Raw genomic sequence first — 17933 nt, forward strand, 5'->3', positions numbered from 1 at the left:
GGCTCGCCACAACCTCCACCTCCCAGGTTCAAGTGATTCTCCTGCCTCAGCCTCCCAAGTAGCTGGGATTACAGGCATGCGCCACCACAACCCGCTAATTTTTTGTATTTTTAGTAGAGACAAGGTTTCTCCACGTTGGTCAGGCTGGTCTCAAACTCCCAATCTCAGGTGATCCGCCTACCTCGGCTTCCCAAAGTACTGGGATTATAGGTGTGAGTCACCACGCCTGGCAGCAATGGTATTATTTTAATGCTGTTTCACGCAGTAGGTGCTCTAGGTTCAAATCCAAGCTGCACTATGCATTGACTAGGTGACCTCTGAAATATCATTTAATTACTCTGAGTCACAGTTCCAACCTCTATAAAACTGGGGGTAATGAGTCTGCCTCACACTAAGGCCTCCTGGGGAGATATAAATGAAATAATGCACAAAGTAAGGGTTTAATCAGCACTATTACTATTATTCTGTAGCACAGCTTTTTCTAGTGCCCAAATATCTGAATGCATTTACTCAAATAGTTAGCATTTAAATTGCTACTATTTATACTGGTAAAGGCACAATTCAACCATAGCAGCAAAGTGTCCCTGTTCTCCATTACTTACAGTAAGACAGGCACTGTGTTAGGTAATCACAAAATTTGTTAATGGAATGAATGAATGAACAATAACAACAAAGTACATTCCCACTCCTTTCAATAAACAAAACATTCTATCATTATTAGATAGTACAATATGCTACTGTACCAAAGATTAGAAAGGAATGAGATGAATTGTATTATTTGTTAAGTTTATATAATCCAAGGATATTTCGGCTAGCGGCAGCTTCTAACAGGTGTATATAAGCCAACTAAGGTAATTTTATTAACGGATGACATGCATTTTATGTCAGCTATATTTTGCTTAAAAATATGTTACCAAGAGTCACATATTTTCACTTACGAGAAAGGAGTTGTGTAGGTTTATGTTTCCTAGAAGTATTTGGTGCAGTGGAGTAATAGTTGTGTTGTAGAAGAATTTGACTATTTTTTGGCAAAGAGGATTTTGGTAGCTCGTCTTTAAAATGCCCTCCTCACCCCTACCTCCAATGAACTATGTCTCCTTCTATTCATTCCCTTGTGTAGTACCCCTACTTGAATCTGAGCTGGCTGGAACTCTGAACAGTAAAATTTGGCAAAGTGATTCTACATGAATAAATTTGTGTTCAAAGAAACCTTGCAGACTTCTCCAGTCTCTCTTGAAAGAGTGGTTTGGGGGAAGCCAGTCCCAGTATAAGAAATCTGACTATGATGATAGCACCATGTTATCAACAAGCTCAAGGCAGCCATATGGAGAGGCTGCTTAGAGCGAGAGCGAGAGAGAGAGAGAGAGATGCCCAGCCAATCCTCAGCTCTTCCTGCCATCCTAGCTGAGGTGTCAGGCCTTTAAATGAAGACACCATCTTGCACATCTGGTCACGTTCCTCCGCCTCAACTGCTATCTGACTGCAATCTCATAAAAGATCCCAAGAGTCAGCTGAGCCCCAGTTAACTCACGGAACATGGGAGATAATAATACCTTAAATCACTGAGTTTGTAGGGGGGCTATTACTTTGTAATAGGTAACCAAAACAAAAATGAGAAATGACAAGGTCCAAAGGCAAGCCAAAGAGATCGCACTCTGGTTGCCTGACGTCTCACTGATAATTAGAGTTAGCTCTGTAGGGCATTAAACGATGTGTATACACAAAGCCCAGGAGTACAGTGGCAAATGCCACTAGAGAAGGCCTCACTCACTTAGTACTGATTTTATGCATTTTCAAACTTTTATCTTGAACGCTGACGTTCTTATTGTTAATCTACTTCTGTCAATAAATTATCAGAGCCCAGAAATTATTTTAAAAAGAACACAAAACACCCCAAATCTACATGATCCCACCATTAACCAATGAATAAAAGCTGGTCAGAGGCATTTTACTTCAACTACTCAGCTGTCTCCTCTCCCCAGTCCTCCCTATATCATGACTAGGCTGAAAGAAGAGATTCCCTACACCATAACCAACCATTCAAAGATCCACAAACTTTGTCAGCCAGGAAAACAATACAAAACAGAAACAGGAACAAAGGAGAGAAAGAGAGTACATTAAACGATTATCAGGACTGTGGTGGTCCAAATAGGTGTGTACCTTCATTGCTTTTTAGATTCCAGGTCAGTGGTCCAGTACATGGTATAATATACCAACCCAGCATCCTTGCAATCTTTCATTATGCCCACTAATGACCCTTTTTCATGTCAAATAAAGTAAATAGTTATTGGCCTAATATTTAAAAGTGTTTTCTTATCCTAGAAGTTCATTTCTCTTCTTTTCTTCCTCCATCCGATGTACTTCTCTTCTAATCTCTTTCCACCTTAAGACCATCACCAAGGAAAACTTTTGCCACTTTTCCAGGGACTGAAAGCTATTTTCCCATCTGGCTGGAGACTTGAGTCATAAAGTTCCTTAAGATAACGATACCTAATTATATTCTTAGAAACTTTGCTCAGAAGTGTTTAATTCTGCTGTAAAATACAGAATCTCCTAGCATAAAGTTTAAATTAATAGTTAATAGTACAGACCAAATGAGTTAATAGTACAAGCCTCCAAATTACACAAGGTTAAAAAGATTAGAAAGAATAAAAAGAAACAGAGTCTCTATACTCTACTGATTTATTAGAAGTTGGTTTCTTAATAGAACTCAGCAAACAGTCTAATGCCCAAGAGGTTAATGATCAGATTACTTAAATTTGCTGTTGCTTATCCTTTAGAAAGTGATTTTCTTTGATCATATAGAAAAGAAAGGAAATGAAAACTATTGGGAAAATAAATCCTTTATGTCTGGTCAGCATTACAGAACAGTAGAATCAGATCATATTATCATAATCAACACTAATATTTATTGAGCATTTACTATGTTTGGTGTTTTATATGTATTATTTTATTTAATTCTCACAATCTTATAAAACAGAATTATTTCCATTTCACAATAAAGAAAACACAGTTGAGAGTGGTGGAATAAATAATCCAAGTTTACTTGGAATATAGAAAAAATGTGATTCAAAATCACTTGATGTCACTCTAGAGCCCTTCTTTTAACTAACACAGTGGGCTGGCCGTACAAAAGTTAAGATACTATTGAATGAATATTACAAGAAATTCGTAACCAAAATGTAAGCTCCATGAGGGCAGGGAGGGCTTGTCTGTTTTGCTCCATTTCATTGCCCAGAACTGAACCTGGCACATAGTAGGTGCTCAATAAATGTGGAATGAATGAAAGAGCAGTGATTGCCTTTCAAGATGGGAACTATATTTACTGGGGCAAAGAGGAGGGAGACTTACTTTTCACTGTAAACTCTTGCACCTTGGGAATTTTGTACCTTGTGCATCTATTACCTATTCAAAACATGAATAAAATTAACAAAATAAAACAAAACAAAATATAGGGACTGCAGATAAGTCATATAAGCTCTATGTTCCATCCACCAGAAACAATATTGTGACTTACGTAAGTCTGCCATGTAGACACGAAGATGTGTACGTGTACCAGTGGCTATCCAACAATCAAGCAGAGGAAACACTCAATACTTTGATATTCTACCTGACGTGCCTCTTTAAGAGATGGAACAGTAAAAGTGAAGTAGCAAGGCAGGAAGAAGGAGATGCACACTATTAATGTGGTACTTCTAGTAGTTTCAGGGGTATGTGTGCAGGTTTATTACATGGGTAAATGGCATGTCACAGGGATTTGGTGTACAGATTATTTCATCATCCAGGCAATGAACACAGTATCCGACAGGTAGTTTTTCGATCCTCACCTTTCTCCCACCCCTCCCCCATGTAGGCCCCGGTGTCTGTTGTTGTTGTTCCCTTTCTTTTTTTTTTTGGAGACATAGTCTCACTGTCACTCAGGCTGGAGTTCAGTAGCACAATCTCAGCTCACTACAACCTCTGCCTCCTGGATTAAAGCAATTTTCCTGCCTCAGCCTCCTCAGTAGCTGGGATTACAGGCACCCGCTGCCACGCCTGGCTAATTTTTGTATTTTTAGTAGAGATGGGGTTTCACCATGTTGGGCAGGCTGGTGTTGAACTCCTGACCTCAGATGATCCACCCACCTCTGCCTCCCAAAGTGCGCCCAACAAAGATTTATATCTCATTCAACATTTAGACCATAAATTCTCAGCCTAGAGAATCCAAATGACTGTATTTGCTCACATTACTTTTCCGTTGATCTCCTGATATTTTCATTCTCAAAAGAACAAGGAAGCAGGAGTAAGAAAAGGAATTATGGTAGGATTAGGATCCTGATCCACTCAAACTTGGATTCTAAAAGTCTAATTCTATCTCAGTTACAGAACAGTCGATGGGAAAGTTACTTAGATGCCAGATCTATATGTAATTCTCCTTTCATTTTTCAGTTTGGAGCAAGAGCTTGTTTGTTAAGTAAGGTTTCCTGTGAATATTCTGAGAGGTGATAAAAAGCAGGAGGTGGTGTTTGGAGGATGGGATTGTGCCATCTACTTCAGGAGGTTCCTGCGTGTACCCCAGGCACTTCTGTGTCAGGCTGGAGAACCTGCAAGCCTTGCAGAGGAGATGCTGCAAGCCCAGCTCATCACCGTACCTTCAGACAGGACTGGAGGCTCAGAGAAAAGTTGACAGCCCTATGTCCAAGGGATAGAATAGATTGAGCACTTAGTTTCTGCCCCCCTTCACTCTCCACCTCTCCTCTCCGTAGCGAGAAGGAAAGGATTATCTAGGGGATGGGAGAGAGGGTCTTCACTTTAACTCTCTGCCATCATATGCTGGCCATAGTCGTCGTTCTTTCAAAACATAAGTGCAAGAATATACTTTTGATATGGTTTGGCTCTGTGTCCCCACCAAATCTCATCTTGAATTGTAATCCCCAGCATTGGAGATGGGGGTTGGTGGGAGGTGACTGGATCACCCGGGTGGATTCTCATGAATGGGTTAGCACCGTCCCCTTGGGGCTATTCTTGTGATAGTGAGTGAGTGAGTTATGAGACCTGGTTGTTTTAAAGTGAGGGGCACCTCCCCTTCCTCTCTCTTCCTTTTGCACTGGCATGTAAAGTACTGGCTCCCCCTTTGCCTTGAGCCATGATTGTAAGTTTCCTGAGGCCTCCTCAGAAGCAGAAGCTGCTATGCTTCCTGTACAGCCTGCAGAACCGTGAGCCAATTAAACCTTTTTCCGTACATTCCTCAGTTGCAGGTATTCCTTTATAGCAGTGTGGGAATAGACTAATACAACTTCCTTGCTTTCCTTCTGAAAATGGGTGGTAATTATGGAGTAAGTTGAGAAAACAGTTAAATGAGTGTTGGGTAAACTAGGGAACCTAACAAGGCTGAAGAAGTGTCTTCTCACTTTAAGGGGTGCACGTGCCGCCTGCGTGAGGGCCATCGGCAGCATTCTGCCTTCCTGTCCCTAGTTCTAGGAGCTCATGGCATTGTAGGCAGCCAAAAAAGAATCAGGTTCGAAATGACAAAGTTTGTCATTTGTTCTCTGAAAGAACAACAAACTACCATTATTCATTCCACAGAACAAATGACTTTCTGCTTAAGCTACTTTTTTGAGTACAAAGTCAATTTGATTCTTTTTCTACCTCTTCACAGGAAAAACCTGAATTCCCTTTCCTTTCGGGGATGGGTTTATTTATTAACCCAACCAAGATCACAGAGGACATTTTTCATTGCTCCACTTGGAAAAGTTCCAACCCTGAGTCACGCATTCTTACTTTAGAAACTGTATCTAGCTGGGATTAAGGAGCAGTAAAGTGCTATACAGGTTATAAAATGAAGCACATTTAGCCACAAAGCACAGAATAAAGAGAATTCAGGTTTTTTATGAAGAGGTAGAAAAAGACAATGTTGGGGCAGACACTATAATTTCTTCATATTCTTTCTTATTAGTACTCCTTAACTCTGATGCAGAAATTCCTTTAGTCCTCTAAGTAAGACTAAACACCACACTGACATGGTCAAAGGAGCACTGAAGTCTAAAGACAGAATGCAGGTAGAAAGAAATACAAGATTACTTACACTATTCTTATTATCTAAAATCTAAGCCACCTGTGAAGAAGACTAGACAATGAACTAATTACTAGCCACAAACTGGCCCTGAGAAATCAGGCACAAAAATGTTGGTTCTCCGTTAGAGGTATTAGGAAGCTAAATTCAAGGTGGCACTGTCATGACAGCTCATTCTTCCTATTCATTCTTCCTTAGCTGTTTGTCTAGCTTCAACCCCAAATCCAGACCTTATTATTCTTGACTCTTCATTGCCTAGGCATGCAAGGACCGTGAGTACAATACAGGAACACATTCATCACAGTTCCCAGCTATAGAAAGTACCAGGCTCAGGTATAAACAGGGATTTTGGCCTTTCCTTTCTCTTACACCCAAACTGACTATCATTGTGCCAGGCAATAAACACCCATTGATTGGTTTGCTTTGCATTTCCAACCTATACCCCAAAGATGTGTACACTCAAGGCAAAGACACATGGGGCCTGTCCTCAGTTCTCATCCTCATTGGGATTTTGGACTGCCCCTTCCCATTTGGACATCTTTCCTGCGCTCTTCTCACTCCTATTGCTCCCAGCTCCCTGTGTACCACCCTGTTTTCCCCTTGCTCATCGTTCTCACTGTTGTGTTCTCTGAGTTAATGAGGGGGCCACCACATGGTCACATAAGGATAACCTCCCTCAGGAAGCAGGTCAGACTTTTCAGGTGGATAGGAGGGACAGACACAATTTAGAGGGAAAAAAATATTCAAAATTAAAATTTGTTTGGAGCAAATAAAAGAAGAAAACCTACAAAAGCCTATTGTTTGCAGTTAAACAGGCATACAATTTCTTGCCATCTCTTAAATATTCCACAGGCTGTCCTAGCTCCCCGGCTACTTTTTGTATTTTTAGTGGACACAGGTTTTCGCCACGTTGGCCAGGCTGATCTCAAACTCCTGACCGCAGGTGATCCACCCACCTCAGCCTCCCAAAGTGCTGGGATTACAGGCATGAGCCACCACACCTGGCCTCCTATACCACTTGGGCTCATCTGATTGGAGCTTTCTAGGAAAGTTCCTCCCAGGCTTCCTCTAGCTCCCACTCCTCAGAGTTTCCCCTTCATCCTTCACTGCTCCATCTCCATGTCCATTAGCATTCCTCTTCTTATGTGTGCCCAGAGTTTCCTAGAACTGCTTCCCTTCCTCCCTGTGTGCTGCCCTGGGGACCTCATCTGGTGCCTGGGTCTGCACCCTTGTTCCCACTCCTGTGTGCTGAGCTCTCCTGTGGGGGCCTGTGCCTTTCTGTCTCTGATGCTTTGACCAACAAGTTTTCTAAATTTGAAACGCCTCTTCCCAATCACCACTCTTCTACCCCTGCAAAATTTCTGTGTTTCCAAATCCTATCTATTATTTAAAATGCCTTTCAAGTTCATTTTTGATAATCTCCCTGTCTTTTAAATTTTCTTGTCATTTGATCTGTTATTCTCTTATGGCACTTGATATGGCTTGGATGTCTGTACCTTCCAAATCACATGTTGAAATTTGAGCCCCACTGTTGGAGGTGGGGCCTAGTAGAAGGCATTTAGGTCATAGGGGCAGATCCCTCATGAATGGCTGGATGCCCTCCCTGTTATAATGAGTGAGTACTCACTCTTTTTGTCCATGCAAGAGATAGTTGGTTAAACAGACTGCCACTTCCTCCTCTCTCTCTTGCTCCCTCTCTTGCTGTGCGACATTCCCGCTCCCCTTTCTCCTTCCGCCATGAATAGAAGCTTCCTGAGGCCTCACCACAAGCCAAGCAGATGCTGGTGCTATGCTTGTACAACCAGTGGAACTATGAGCCAAATAAACCTCTTTTTTATATAAATTACCCAGTCTCGGGTATTTCTTTACAGCAATGCAAAACAGACTACCAGAAGCATCTCATTGAATAGAAAGTCTAAGCCAAAAAAATCTAAATGCAAATTCCAGTTTCTGTAACTGTGTGAACCTGAACAAATATCTTAAACTCCTTGAAACTGACTCCTTTATGTAATTAAGACTAATACTACTTTATATTAGGGTATTAAATTAGAACAAAATGGAAATTAGGAGTAAAAATGGGTTAATAATGATGTTCAGTACTTTGAGAGAAGTAAAAAGATAAAGTATCAAGTAAGTGACATTTCCTGAGTTCTTACCACATGCCAAATTCTAGGCTAAATGCTTTTTATATATCTCATTATGTATACTTCAACTGTCTGTTCCCTCTAAATCTCATGTTGAAAAGTGATCCCTAATGTTGGAGGCAGGGTCTACTGGGAGGCGTTTGGGTCATGGAGATGGATTCCCCCATGAATGGCTTATGCCATCCCCTCAGTAAAGAGTAAGTGCTTGCTCTGTTAGTTACCGTGAGATGTGGCATTAAAAAGAGCCTTCAGTTAGGCTTTTAAGATTTATTCACACTGTTGTATATAATTGAAGTTCTCTCCTTTCCTCTCTTTTGCTCCTTCCTTTGCCATCTGACTTTCCTTCACCTTCTGCCATGAGTAAAAGCTTCTTGAGGTCTTATCAGAAGCAGATGGATGGGCAAGGACAGATGCAATGTAGAGGAAAAAAATGCTCAAAATTACAATCTCTTTTAGCCACCATGCTTCTTGTACAGTCTGCAGAACTGTGAACCAAAATAAATCTATTTTCTTTATAAATTACCCAGCCTCAGATATTCCTTCATAGGAATGCAAAATAGACTAGCATAGTCATTCAAACTTACAATAACCTAACAGTTCTGGGGCTCTTATCTAAATTACCAGGCAACATCTATATTAGAAGTTAAGTACAAGGATTTGAGTATCAGCCCCAGCACTGATGTTGTGTGACCTTAATCAAGTTCCTTACCCTTACTGAAACTTATTTTCCACTTCTATGAAATGGAAATGACAATGGCTCCAATCTAGAGAATCAATGTGAGGGTTCAATTACATAATGCATGAAATGTTTCTAGCTTAATGCCTACATTAAAGGTTACACATAGGAAGGCTCACTAATGGTAAGTACCTTGTTTCTGATGGTGACAGTATTAGTTTATATGGAATTCTGAGGGGAGACAGAGACACAGGTAAATGTGTGTAGTTAAGCCAGTAGATGCATTCACGAATGAAGGTACATATGTATATATCCTAACAGCTATGATAGTGACCAGGACAACTCTGATCCTACGGCACTGACTAGTCTAGTTTGAAAGAAAATATAAAAAATTAATGATGAGTTGGCAAACTACATTCCATGGACCCAACTCAGCCTCTTGCCTATTTCTGTAAATAAGCTTTATTAGTATCACACAATCAGCCCCGTTGGTTGAGGTATTATCTCTGGTGGCTTTTGTACTACAAAGGCAGAGTTGAGTAGCTGTGACAGAGACCAATATGGACTAAACATGCAAAAATATTTGCCACTGACTTGCTATAGAAAAAGTCTCTGACTCTTGAAATCCATGACTAATAAAATGAGTATTAGGATGAAATAAAAAAGCATAAGTGAAAGAAGAATGGAAAGAGGGTAGCCAGGGACCACATCATACAGGACTTACTAACCATGGCAAGTGACTGAAATTACTCTAAATGCAATATAAAGCCTTGGGTGGGTTTTAGTTTCATATTTGACTACTTTAGGGGTGTGTTTATGTAATTTGTGAGGCTTGGTTACTTTTGTTATAAAATACAGCAAACACACAGATTAATATATAAAATGTAAATGTATATTTTATCAAACTGTTATAAAATAAATACCATCCAGGTCAAGAAATAGAATATCATTAGTGCCTCAGAAGACTCCCACTTCCCCCCTCCCAAAACACAGGCCCCTCTTACCTCCTCAAGGTAATTGCTTTCTATATTTTCTTTTCCTTGCTTAAAAATCTCACTATCTAATTTTATAAGCATAGTTTATTGTCAGCTGGTTTTGATGAATTCTGTTGTCTTTTGTGCAACTCAGCACTTATATTCCTAGATTTATATCATACAGAAATGTACGCATATGTGTACCAGGAAACTTATATAAGAAGGTTTGCAGCAACAGTCCCAAACTTGAAACAACCCACAGTCTCATCAACAGTAGAGTAGATAACTCAATGTGGTAAAGGCAGACAATGGAATATTGTATAGAAATAAAAATGAGTGAACTTCAATTATACGCAACAGTATGAATGAATCCGAAAAGCCTAACTATAAGCTTTGGATGGTTTTAAGCTAAGGAGTGGAATACCGTGATCCTATGTATATGTTTAAAGGCCTGTGTGGATGCTGGACAGAAAGCTGAGGAGAAGTGGAGGTCTGTAAGGAGGCTCCTGCAGTATTCCATGGAGAGATGTTGGTGGCCTGGATGGGATGGCAAAAATGGAGATGGAGAAGGGAAGAGAGATTTGAGATGTATTCTGAAAGTAGGACTGATATGACTTGCTGATGGACTGAATAGAAGTGCTATGGGAAGAGAGACTGGATATAACTCAGATTTTGCCTTGAGTGATAGAGCCACGTACTGAGATGGAGAAGGGTGAGAAGAGACACCATTTTCAAGCGGTATGTTTAGGAAAGGTGATGTAAGATGTCAGAACCTAAATGAAAATGTACATAGCTGGATAAGTGGATAGTATGGGTGATAATCACTATATGATTCCAATTCCAAAGAAAGGATACCAGTGATAGAACAGACTTTGTTTTGAATAAAGGCTCTTGTCCCAGTCCACAGATCTTCTTTAGCTGGTAATTCTTTTAAATTCATCAACTATTCCTTGAGTTGCAGATATGTTTTGGGAGAGTCATTATAAAGCTGTTGATCCACTTAAGACATAGCCTAGGACTGTCTCAGTAAAAAGGGGTTGAATGGAAGGAAAAAGTGGCATTGTAGGCAATCTTCATCTTGCATCATCTCAGAAACCTGCAAAACTATCCCTTTCTTGGGTATGCCTTCATGTTGATGCAACTGACCAAACATGTATTGAAGATCTCTGTGTGCCAAACAGTATACTAGGTTCTTGGGATAAATAAAACAGAGAATAAGATTTAGTCTCTGCTTCTTGTATTTTAAAGTTACCATTTTGGCTTTATCCCTGTGAGATGCATGCAATTATGAATGTCTCTTTGAAAGGCCAATTGTAAGCAGAGAGATCTTCAGGCAAAAGGCTAAATGATATAATGTAAGGGGTTCTTGTAAAATGATAAATTTTTGGGTGAAGAACAATTTCTGCTGCTGCTAAGAACAGCGACTTAATGCAGCCAAACTCTTGAATCATCTGAGGGCAACTTGATCTAGTAAGCTAATAACATAACAGTCCTATTGATTTAGGATGATCAGGAGATTAGGGTAGCAGTAGAGTCCCAGACATTTGGCAAGAAGAGGTCCTAAAGGGTCTTTTCCTGGTGGTTTTCTTCAGATCTACCTTCACATTTCCCAAAGTAATTCTCCCTGTTTTTTTGAGTTTTGGATTGTGTCAAGTCAAAATCTGTTTATTTGGCCAGGCGCAGTGGCTCACGCCTGGAATCCCAACACTTTGGGAGGCTGGGGCAGGTGGATCACATGAGGCCAGAAGTTTGAGACCAACCTGGCCAACATGATGAAACCCTGTCTCTACTAAAAACTACAAAAATTAGCCAGGCATGGTGGCAGGTGTCTGTAATCCCAGCTACTCAGGAGGCTGAGGCAGGAGAATCACTTGAACCTGGAAGGCGGAGGTTGCAGTGAGCTGAGCTCATGCCACTGCACTCCAGCCTGGGCAACAGAGTGAGAATCTGTCTCAAAACAAAACAAAACAAAACAACCAAAATCTGTTTATTCTCTCCTAATGAGAATATACTGATATGTTCATTAAAACTACTGGCTTTTAGTTCTTAAAATCTATTTAAAATTATGCTTATATTTATTTTACTTGAATTTTCATCTTGGTCTATATAGTTCTTTTGCCAAAATAAAGAGGAAGTTTCTTTAAAAAATGTATTATTATTGTAAAGGGGAGGAGAGATAGAGAAAGATGGCTGAATAGAACACTCCAGCAATTTGTCCCCTCACAGGAACCCCAAACTGAAGAACTATCAATGCAAGAAAGCACTTTCATAATAACAAAAAAATTAGGTGAGCAATCACAGTACCTGATTTTAATGTAATATCAAGGGGAGAGGCATTGAAAAGCTAGGAAAGACTGTCCTGCATTAGCTACGCTATCCCTCCCCCAACCCCAGGCAGCACAGCATAGAGAAAGAATCTGTGGGCTTCGGAAAGAGAGAGCAAAATGAGTGTGCGACATTGCATTGGAGCTCAGTGCTGCCCTGCAACTGAACAGAGCACAGGGCAGAATTCTGCCAGTGCCCATGGAAGGAGCATTTAGGACAGCCCTGGGCTGGAGGGGAACCCTCCACTCCAGCAAGGGGAAACTGAGTCCTAGCCAGCTTCACCATTGGCTGACTAAAGTGGCTTGGGGCCCATTATAAATTTAAGTAGCAGTCAGGTCACAAGGACTGCAGTCCTTGGGCAAGCCCTGGTGCTACACTGGTCTTGGAGGTTGTGATGGTTAATACTGAGTGTCAACTTGATTGGATTGAAGGATGCAAAGTATTGTTCCTGGGTGTGTCTGTGAGGGTGCTGCCAAAGGAGATTAATATTTGAGTCAGTGGACTGGGAAAGGCAGATCCATGCTCAATCTGGATGGGTATAATCTAATCACCTGCCAGCAAAGCCAGAATAAAAGAAGGCATAAGAACATGGAAGGGCTAGACTGGCTGAGTCTTCTGGGCTCCATCTTTCTCCCGTGCTGGATGCTTCCTGCCCTTGAACATCAGACCCCAGGTTCTTCAGTTTTGGACTCTTGGACCTACACCAAGAGCTGGGGGCTCTCGGGCCTTTGGCCACAGACTGAAGGCTGCACTATCGGCTTCCCTACTTTTGAGGTTTTGGGATTCAGACTCCCTTCCTGGCTCCTCAGCTTGCAGATGGCCTAATTGTGGGACTTTGCCTTGTGATTATGTGAATCAATTCTGCTAATAGACTCCCCTTTACAGATACATCTATCCTATCAGTTCTGTCCCTCTAGAGAACCCTGACTAGTACAGAAGTGGTAGACTACAGGTGTGACACCTACTGTGTGGCCAAAGGTGTGCCTGTGTCACCCATCCCCCAGTTCCAGGTAGTGCAGCCCAGGGACTTTTTCCACTTGGAGAAAGAGAGGGAAGGATACAGAGGGCTTTGTCATGTAACTTGGATACCAGCTCAGCCACATTAAAATAAAGCACCATGGAGACTCCTGAACCCCCTGATTCCATGCCTTTGTTTTTGGACAGTGTTTCTGTACCCACCCTGGACCAGCAGGGAATCTACTGTCCTGATGGAACAACCCCATCCTGCTGAATAAAGTGGCTTTGGCCTGGAATAAACATCAGCGACAGCCAGGCAGTAGTGACTACAGGCTTGGGGTTAGCTTCAGTACTGTGCTGGTCTGCAGGGCTTTACATGTGACGCTGTGCAGTGCCAGCTGTGATGGCTATTAAAGTGCCTGCCTTATTCCTCCCGCAACTCCAGGCATCCTGGTGCAAAGAGGGACTTCCTCTTCCAGAAAGAGAGACTTTTTACTTGGTAACCCAGGGAATTCTCCCTTATTTCCCCCAAATCCACCAAGGCTGTGTATCTAGGAGTCTGTAAGAGTTGCAGCATTCCAGGGCTTAGGGCACTCCCTAGTGCTGAAATGGCTGCAGTGACCATAGGCTTAGGAATCCTTCTTGAATTCTTGGAAAGCCTTCTCAAAAAGGATGGGTAAAAACAAGCCTATACTGTGAAGACAAATAAATACCCAGCTCTTCGATGCTCAGGAATCAACAAATGTCTATAAGCATCAAGGACATCCAAGAAAACATTACCTCACCAAATGGACTAAATAAGGCATCAGTGACCAGTCCTGGAGTGATGGAGATATATGGCGTGTCAGATAGGGAATTAAAAATAGCTGTCTTGAGAAAGCTAAATGATTTTTTTTTCTTTTTTGAGAAGGGTTCTCACTCTGTTGTCCAGGCTGGAGTGCAGTGGCACAATCACAGCTCACTGCAGTCTTGACCTCCTGGGCTCAAGTGGTCATTTCACTTAAATACCACAGGTAGTTGGGATCATGATGCCAAGCTAATTTATTTTTATTTTTTGTAAAGGCAGAGTCTCCCTATGTTGCCTAAGCTACCTCAATGCATTTTAAGATAACAAAGAGCAGATTTTTATCAGATAAATTTAACAGAGATTAAAATAATTTTTAAAAGTCAAGCAGAAATTCAGGAGTTGAAAAACTTAATTGACAAACTAAAAATGCATCAGTCTCTCAATAGCAGAATGGATCAAGCAGAAGAATTAATGAGTTTGAAAACGGGCTCTATGAAAATCGATAGTCACTGAAGAAAAAATAAAAAAAATAATAAAAAGGAAGGATGCATACCTACAAATCTAGAAAATAGCCTCAAAAGGACAAATCTAAGAGTTATGGCCTTAAAGAGAATGAAGACAGAGAGAGAGAGAGAGAGAGAGAGAGAGAGAGAGAGAGAGAGAGAGAGAGAGAAAGGCAGACAGAGAGGGAGGGAGGGAGGGGAAGAGGGAGGGAGATTGGGGTAGATGATTTGCTCGAAGAAAGAATAACAGGGAATTTTCCAAGTCTAGAGAAAGATATGAATATCCAGGTATAACAAACTCAAAGGACAAGCAGATTCAACCCAAGTAAGACTGCCTTAAAGTATATAGTCATCCAACTCTCAAAGATCAAGGATAAAGAAAAGATCCTAAAGGCCATGAGAGAAAAGCAGCAAAGATAAAGACTTTCCCAGACAAACAAAAGCTGAGAGATTTCATGAAAAATCAGATCTATCTTACAAGAAATGCTAAAGGGAGTTCTTCAGTCTAAAAGAAAAGGATATTATTGAGCAAAAAGAAATCATCTAAATGCATACAACTCTCTGGTAAATGTAAGTATACAGACAAATACAGACTACCCTAACACTGTAATTGTTGTGTATAAACCACTCATACCTTTGTAGGAAGACAAAAGGAGAAATCTATCAAAAATAGTAACTACAGCAACTGTTGGAGATAGGTAGTATAAAAAGATGTAAATAGAGGCAACAAAAGTCAAAAAGTGAGGAGGATGAAGTTAAAGTGTAGAGTTTTTAGTTTTCTTTTTGCCTGTTTTCTTTGTAATCAGAGTGAAGTTGTCATCAGTTTAAAATAATTGATAAGGTGTTATTTGCAAGCCTTATGGTAAGCACAAAAAAACCTTTAATAGGTATACAAAATACTAAAAGCAAGAAAATCTCTGCCTTCCGGTTTCAAGCAATTCTCCTGCCTCAGCCTACTGAGTAGCTGGGACTACAGTGCATACCACCATGCCCAGCTAATTTCTGAATTCTTAGTAGAGACGGGGTTTCACCATGTTGGCCAGGCTGAACTCCTGGCCTCAAGTGATTCACCTGCTTTAGCTTACTAAATTGCTGGAATTACAGGCATGAGCCACCATGCCCAGCCAATGAGAAAAGTCATTTTTATGCAAAGAAAGACAGGAAAGAAGAAAGGAAGAGAGGGCAAACAAAACAACCAGAAAACAAACAACAAAATGGCATAGTAAGTTCTCACCTAGTAACAATAACACTGAATGTAAATGGACTAAATTCTCTAATCAAAAGACATAGAGTGGCTGAATGGATTTAAAAACAAGACTGAACTATATGCTGTCTATAAGAAATTCACTTTACCTATAAGACACACACAGACTGAAATAAAGGAATGGAAAAAGATATTCCATGCAAATAGGAACCAAAGAAAAAAAAAAGAGCAGTAATAGCTATACTTAGATAAAATAGATTTCAAGATGAAAACTGTAGAAAGAGACAAAGAAGGTCATTCCTTATATAATGATAAAGGGGTTAATTAAGCAACAGGATATACAAATTATGAATATATACACACCAAATGCTCAAGCACCCAAATATATATAAAGCAAATATTATTAGAGGTAAAGAGATAGACCCCAATACATTAATAGCTGGGACACTAACACCCCATTTTTAGCATTGGACAGATCATCTAGAAAAAAAATAAACAAAGAAACACTGGACTTAATCTACTATAAGCCAAATGACCCTAATAGACTTGTACAGAACATTCTGTCCAACACCTGTAAAGTACACATTATTTACTAACAAGTCTCAAAAAATTAAAAAAAAATTGCAGTCATATCAAGTATATTTTCTGACCACAATGAAATAAAACTAGAAAGAAAAACCTTGGAAGCTATATAAACACATGGAAATCAAACAATATGCTCCTGAATGACGATTATGTCAATGAAGAAATTAAGAAGAAAATTTTTAAAATTTCTTGAAACAAAAGAAAATGAAAACACAACACACTAAAACCTATGGGAAATGTCAAAAGTAGTACTAAAAGAGTTAATAGCAATAAATGCCTACATCAAAAAAGCAGGGAAACTTCAAGTAAACAACTGAATGAGGCAGCTTATAGAATCAGAAAAGCAAAAGTAAATCAAACTCAAAATTTGTAGTAGAAAATAAATAATAAATAGCAGAGTAGGAGTAAATTAAATTGAGACTAAAAATATACTACAAATATCAACAAAACAAAAAGTTGGTTTTTGAAAAGACAATAAGATTTTAACCAGACTAACTAAAAAAAGAGAAGACCCAAATAAATAAGATGAGGGATGAAAATGGAGATATTACAACTTGACAGTGCAAAAATTCAAAGGATCATTAGGGACTATTATGAGCAACTATATGCCAATAAATTGGGAAACCTATCAGAAATGGATAAATAACCAGACATAAAGCATATAAAGATTGAATCATGAAGAAATATAAAACTGTAATAGACTACTAACTAGTAACAAGATACAATTACAAATAAAAAGTCTCCCATCAAATAAAAGCCCAGGACCTGATGGCTTTATTGCTTAAATCTACCAAGCATTTAAAGAATAACTAATATTAAACTTACTTATATTATTCTAAAAAACATTGAGGGAACACTTCCAAATTCATTCTGTGAGGTCAGTGTTACCCTAATACCAAAACCAGACAAAGACACACACATACACAAAAGGAAACTACAGGCCAATATTTCTGATGAACATAAATGCAAAAAGTCTTCAAATACTCGCAAACCATATATAACAACACAGTGGAAAGATTATTCATCATGATCAAGTGGGATTCATCACCCACGGATACAAGGATCGCTCAACATATGCAAATAAATCAATGCGATACATCATATCCACAGAATGAAGGACAAATCCATATGATCATTTAATTGATGCTGAAAAAGCATTCAATAAAATTCAGTATCCTTCCATGGTCAAAAAACTGGTATAGAAGGAACATACCTCACTACAATAAAAGCCATAAACAACAGGCCCACAGCTAGTATCAATACGGAAAAACTGAAAGCCTTTCCTCTAAGATCTGGAGCAACACCAGGACACCCATTTTCATCACTTTTATTCAACATAGTACTAGAAGCCCTAGCCAGAGCAATTAGACATGAGAAAGAAATAAAGGGCATCTAAATTAGAAAAGAAGTAGTTAAATTATCCTTATTTGCAGATGGTATCTTATATTTAGAAAAACATAAGGACTCCTCCAAAAACCTATCAGAACTGATAAACAAATTCAGTTGAATTCAAGATACAAAATCAACATATAAAAATCACTATCATTTCTCTGTGCCAATAGCAAATGGAGAAAAAGGAACCCTCATACGCTATTGGTAGAAATGTAAATTAGTACAGTTAGTATAGAGAAGAGTATGGAGGTTCCTCAAAGAACTAAAAATAGAAAACCATATGATCCAGCAATCCCACTGCTGGGTATATATCTAAAGCAAATAAAACCAGTAT

General features: G+C 39.6%; 1 protein-coding gene across 9 annotated transcripts in view; it reads right to left on the reverse strand.

Annotated features, from left to right (window-relative positions):
* Positions 1 to 17933, reverse strand: part of ANK3 (ankyrin 3) — a 537795-nt gene that overhangs the window by 111113 nt on the left and 408749 nt on the right. For 4 of the 9 annotated variants that reach the window (XM_017542288.2, XM_017542287.2, XM_037743372.1 and 1 more), the window contains one exon: positions 3352 to 3405. The exons of the other annotated variants lie outside the window; for them this stretch is intronic. In XM_017542288.2, coding sequence (XP_017397777.1) covers positions 3352 to 3405 — 54 coding nt within the window. The remainder of the gene's footprint in view (positions 1 to 3351; positions 3406 to 17933) is intronic. 9 annotated transcript variants of the gene reach the window in all.

Source organism: Cebus imitator, unplaced genomic scaffold, assembly GCF_001604975.1.
Source record: "Cebus imitator isolate Cc_AM_T3 unplaced genomic scaffold, Cebus_imitator-1.0 Scaffold142, whole genome shotgun sequence".
Lineage (NCBI taxonomy): Eukaryota > Metazoa > Chordata > Mammalia > Primates > Cebidae > Cebus > Cebus imitator.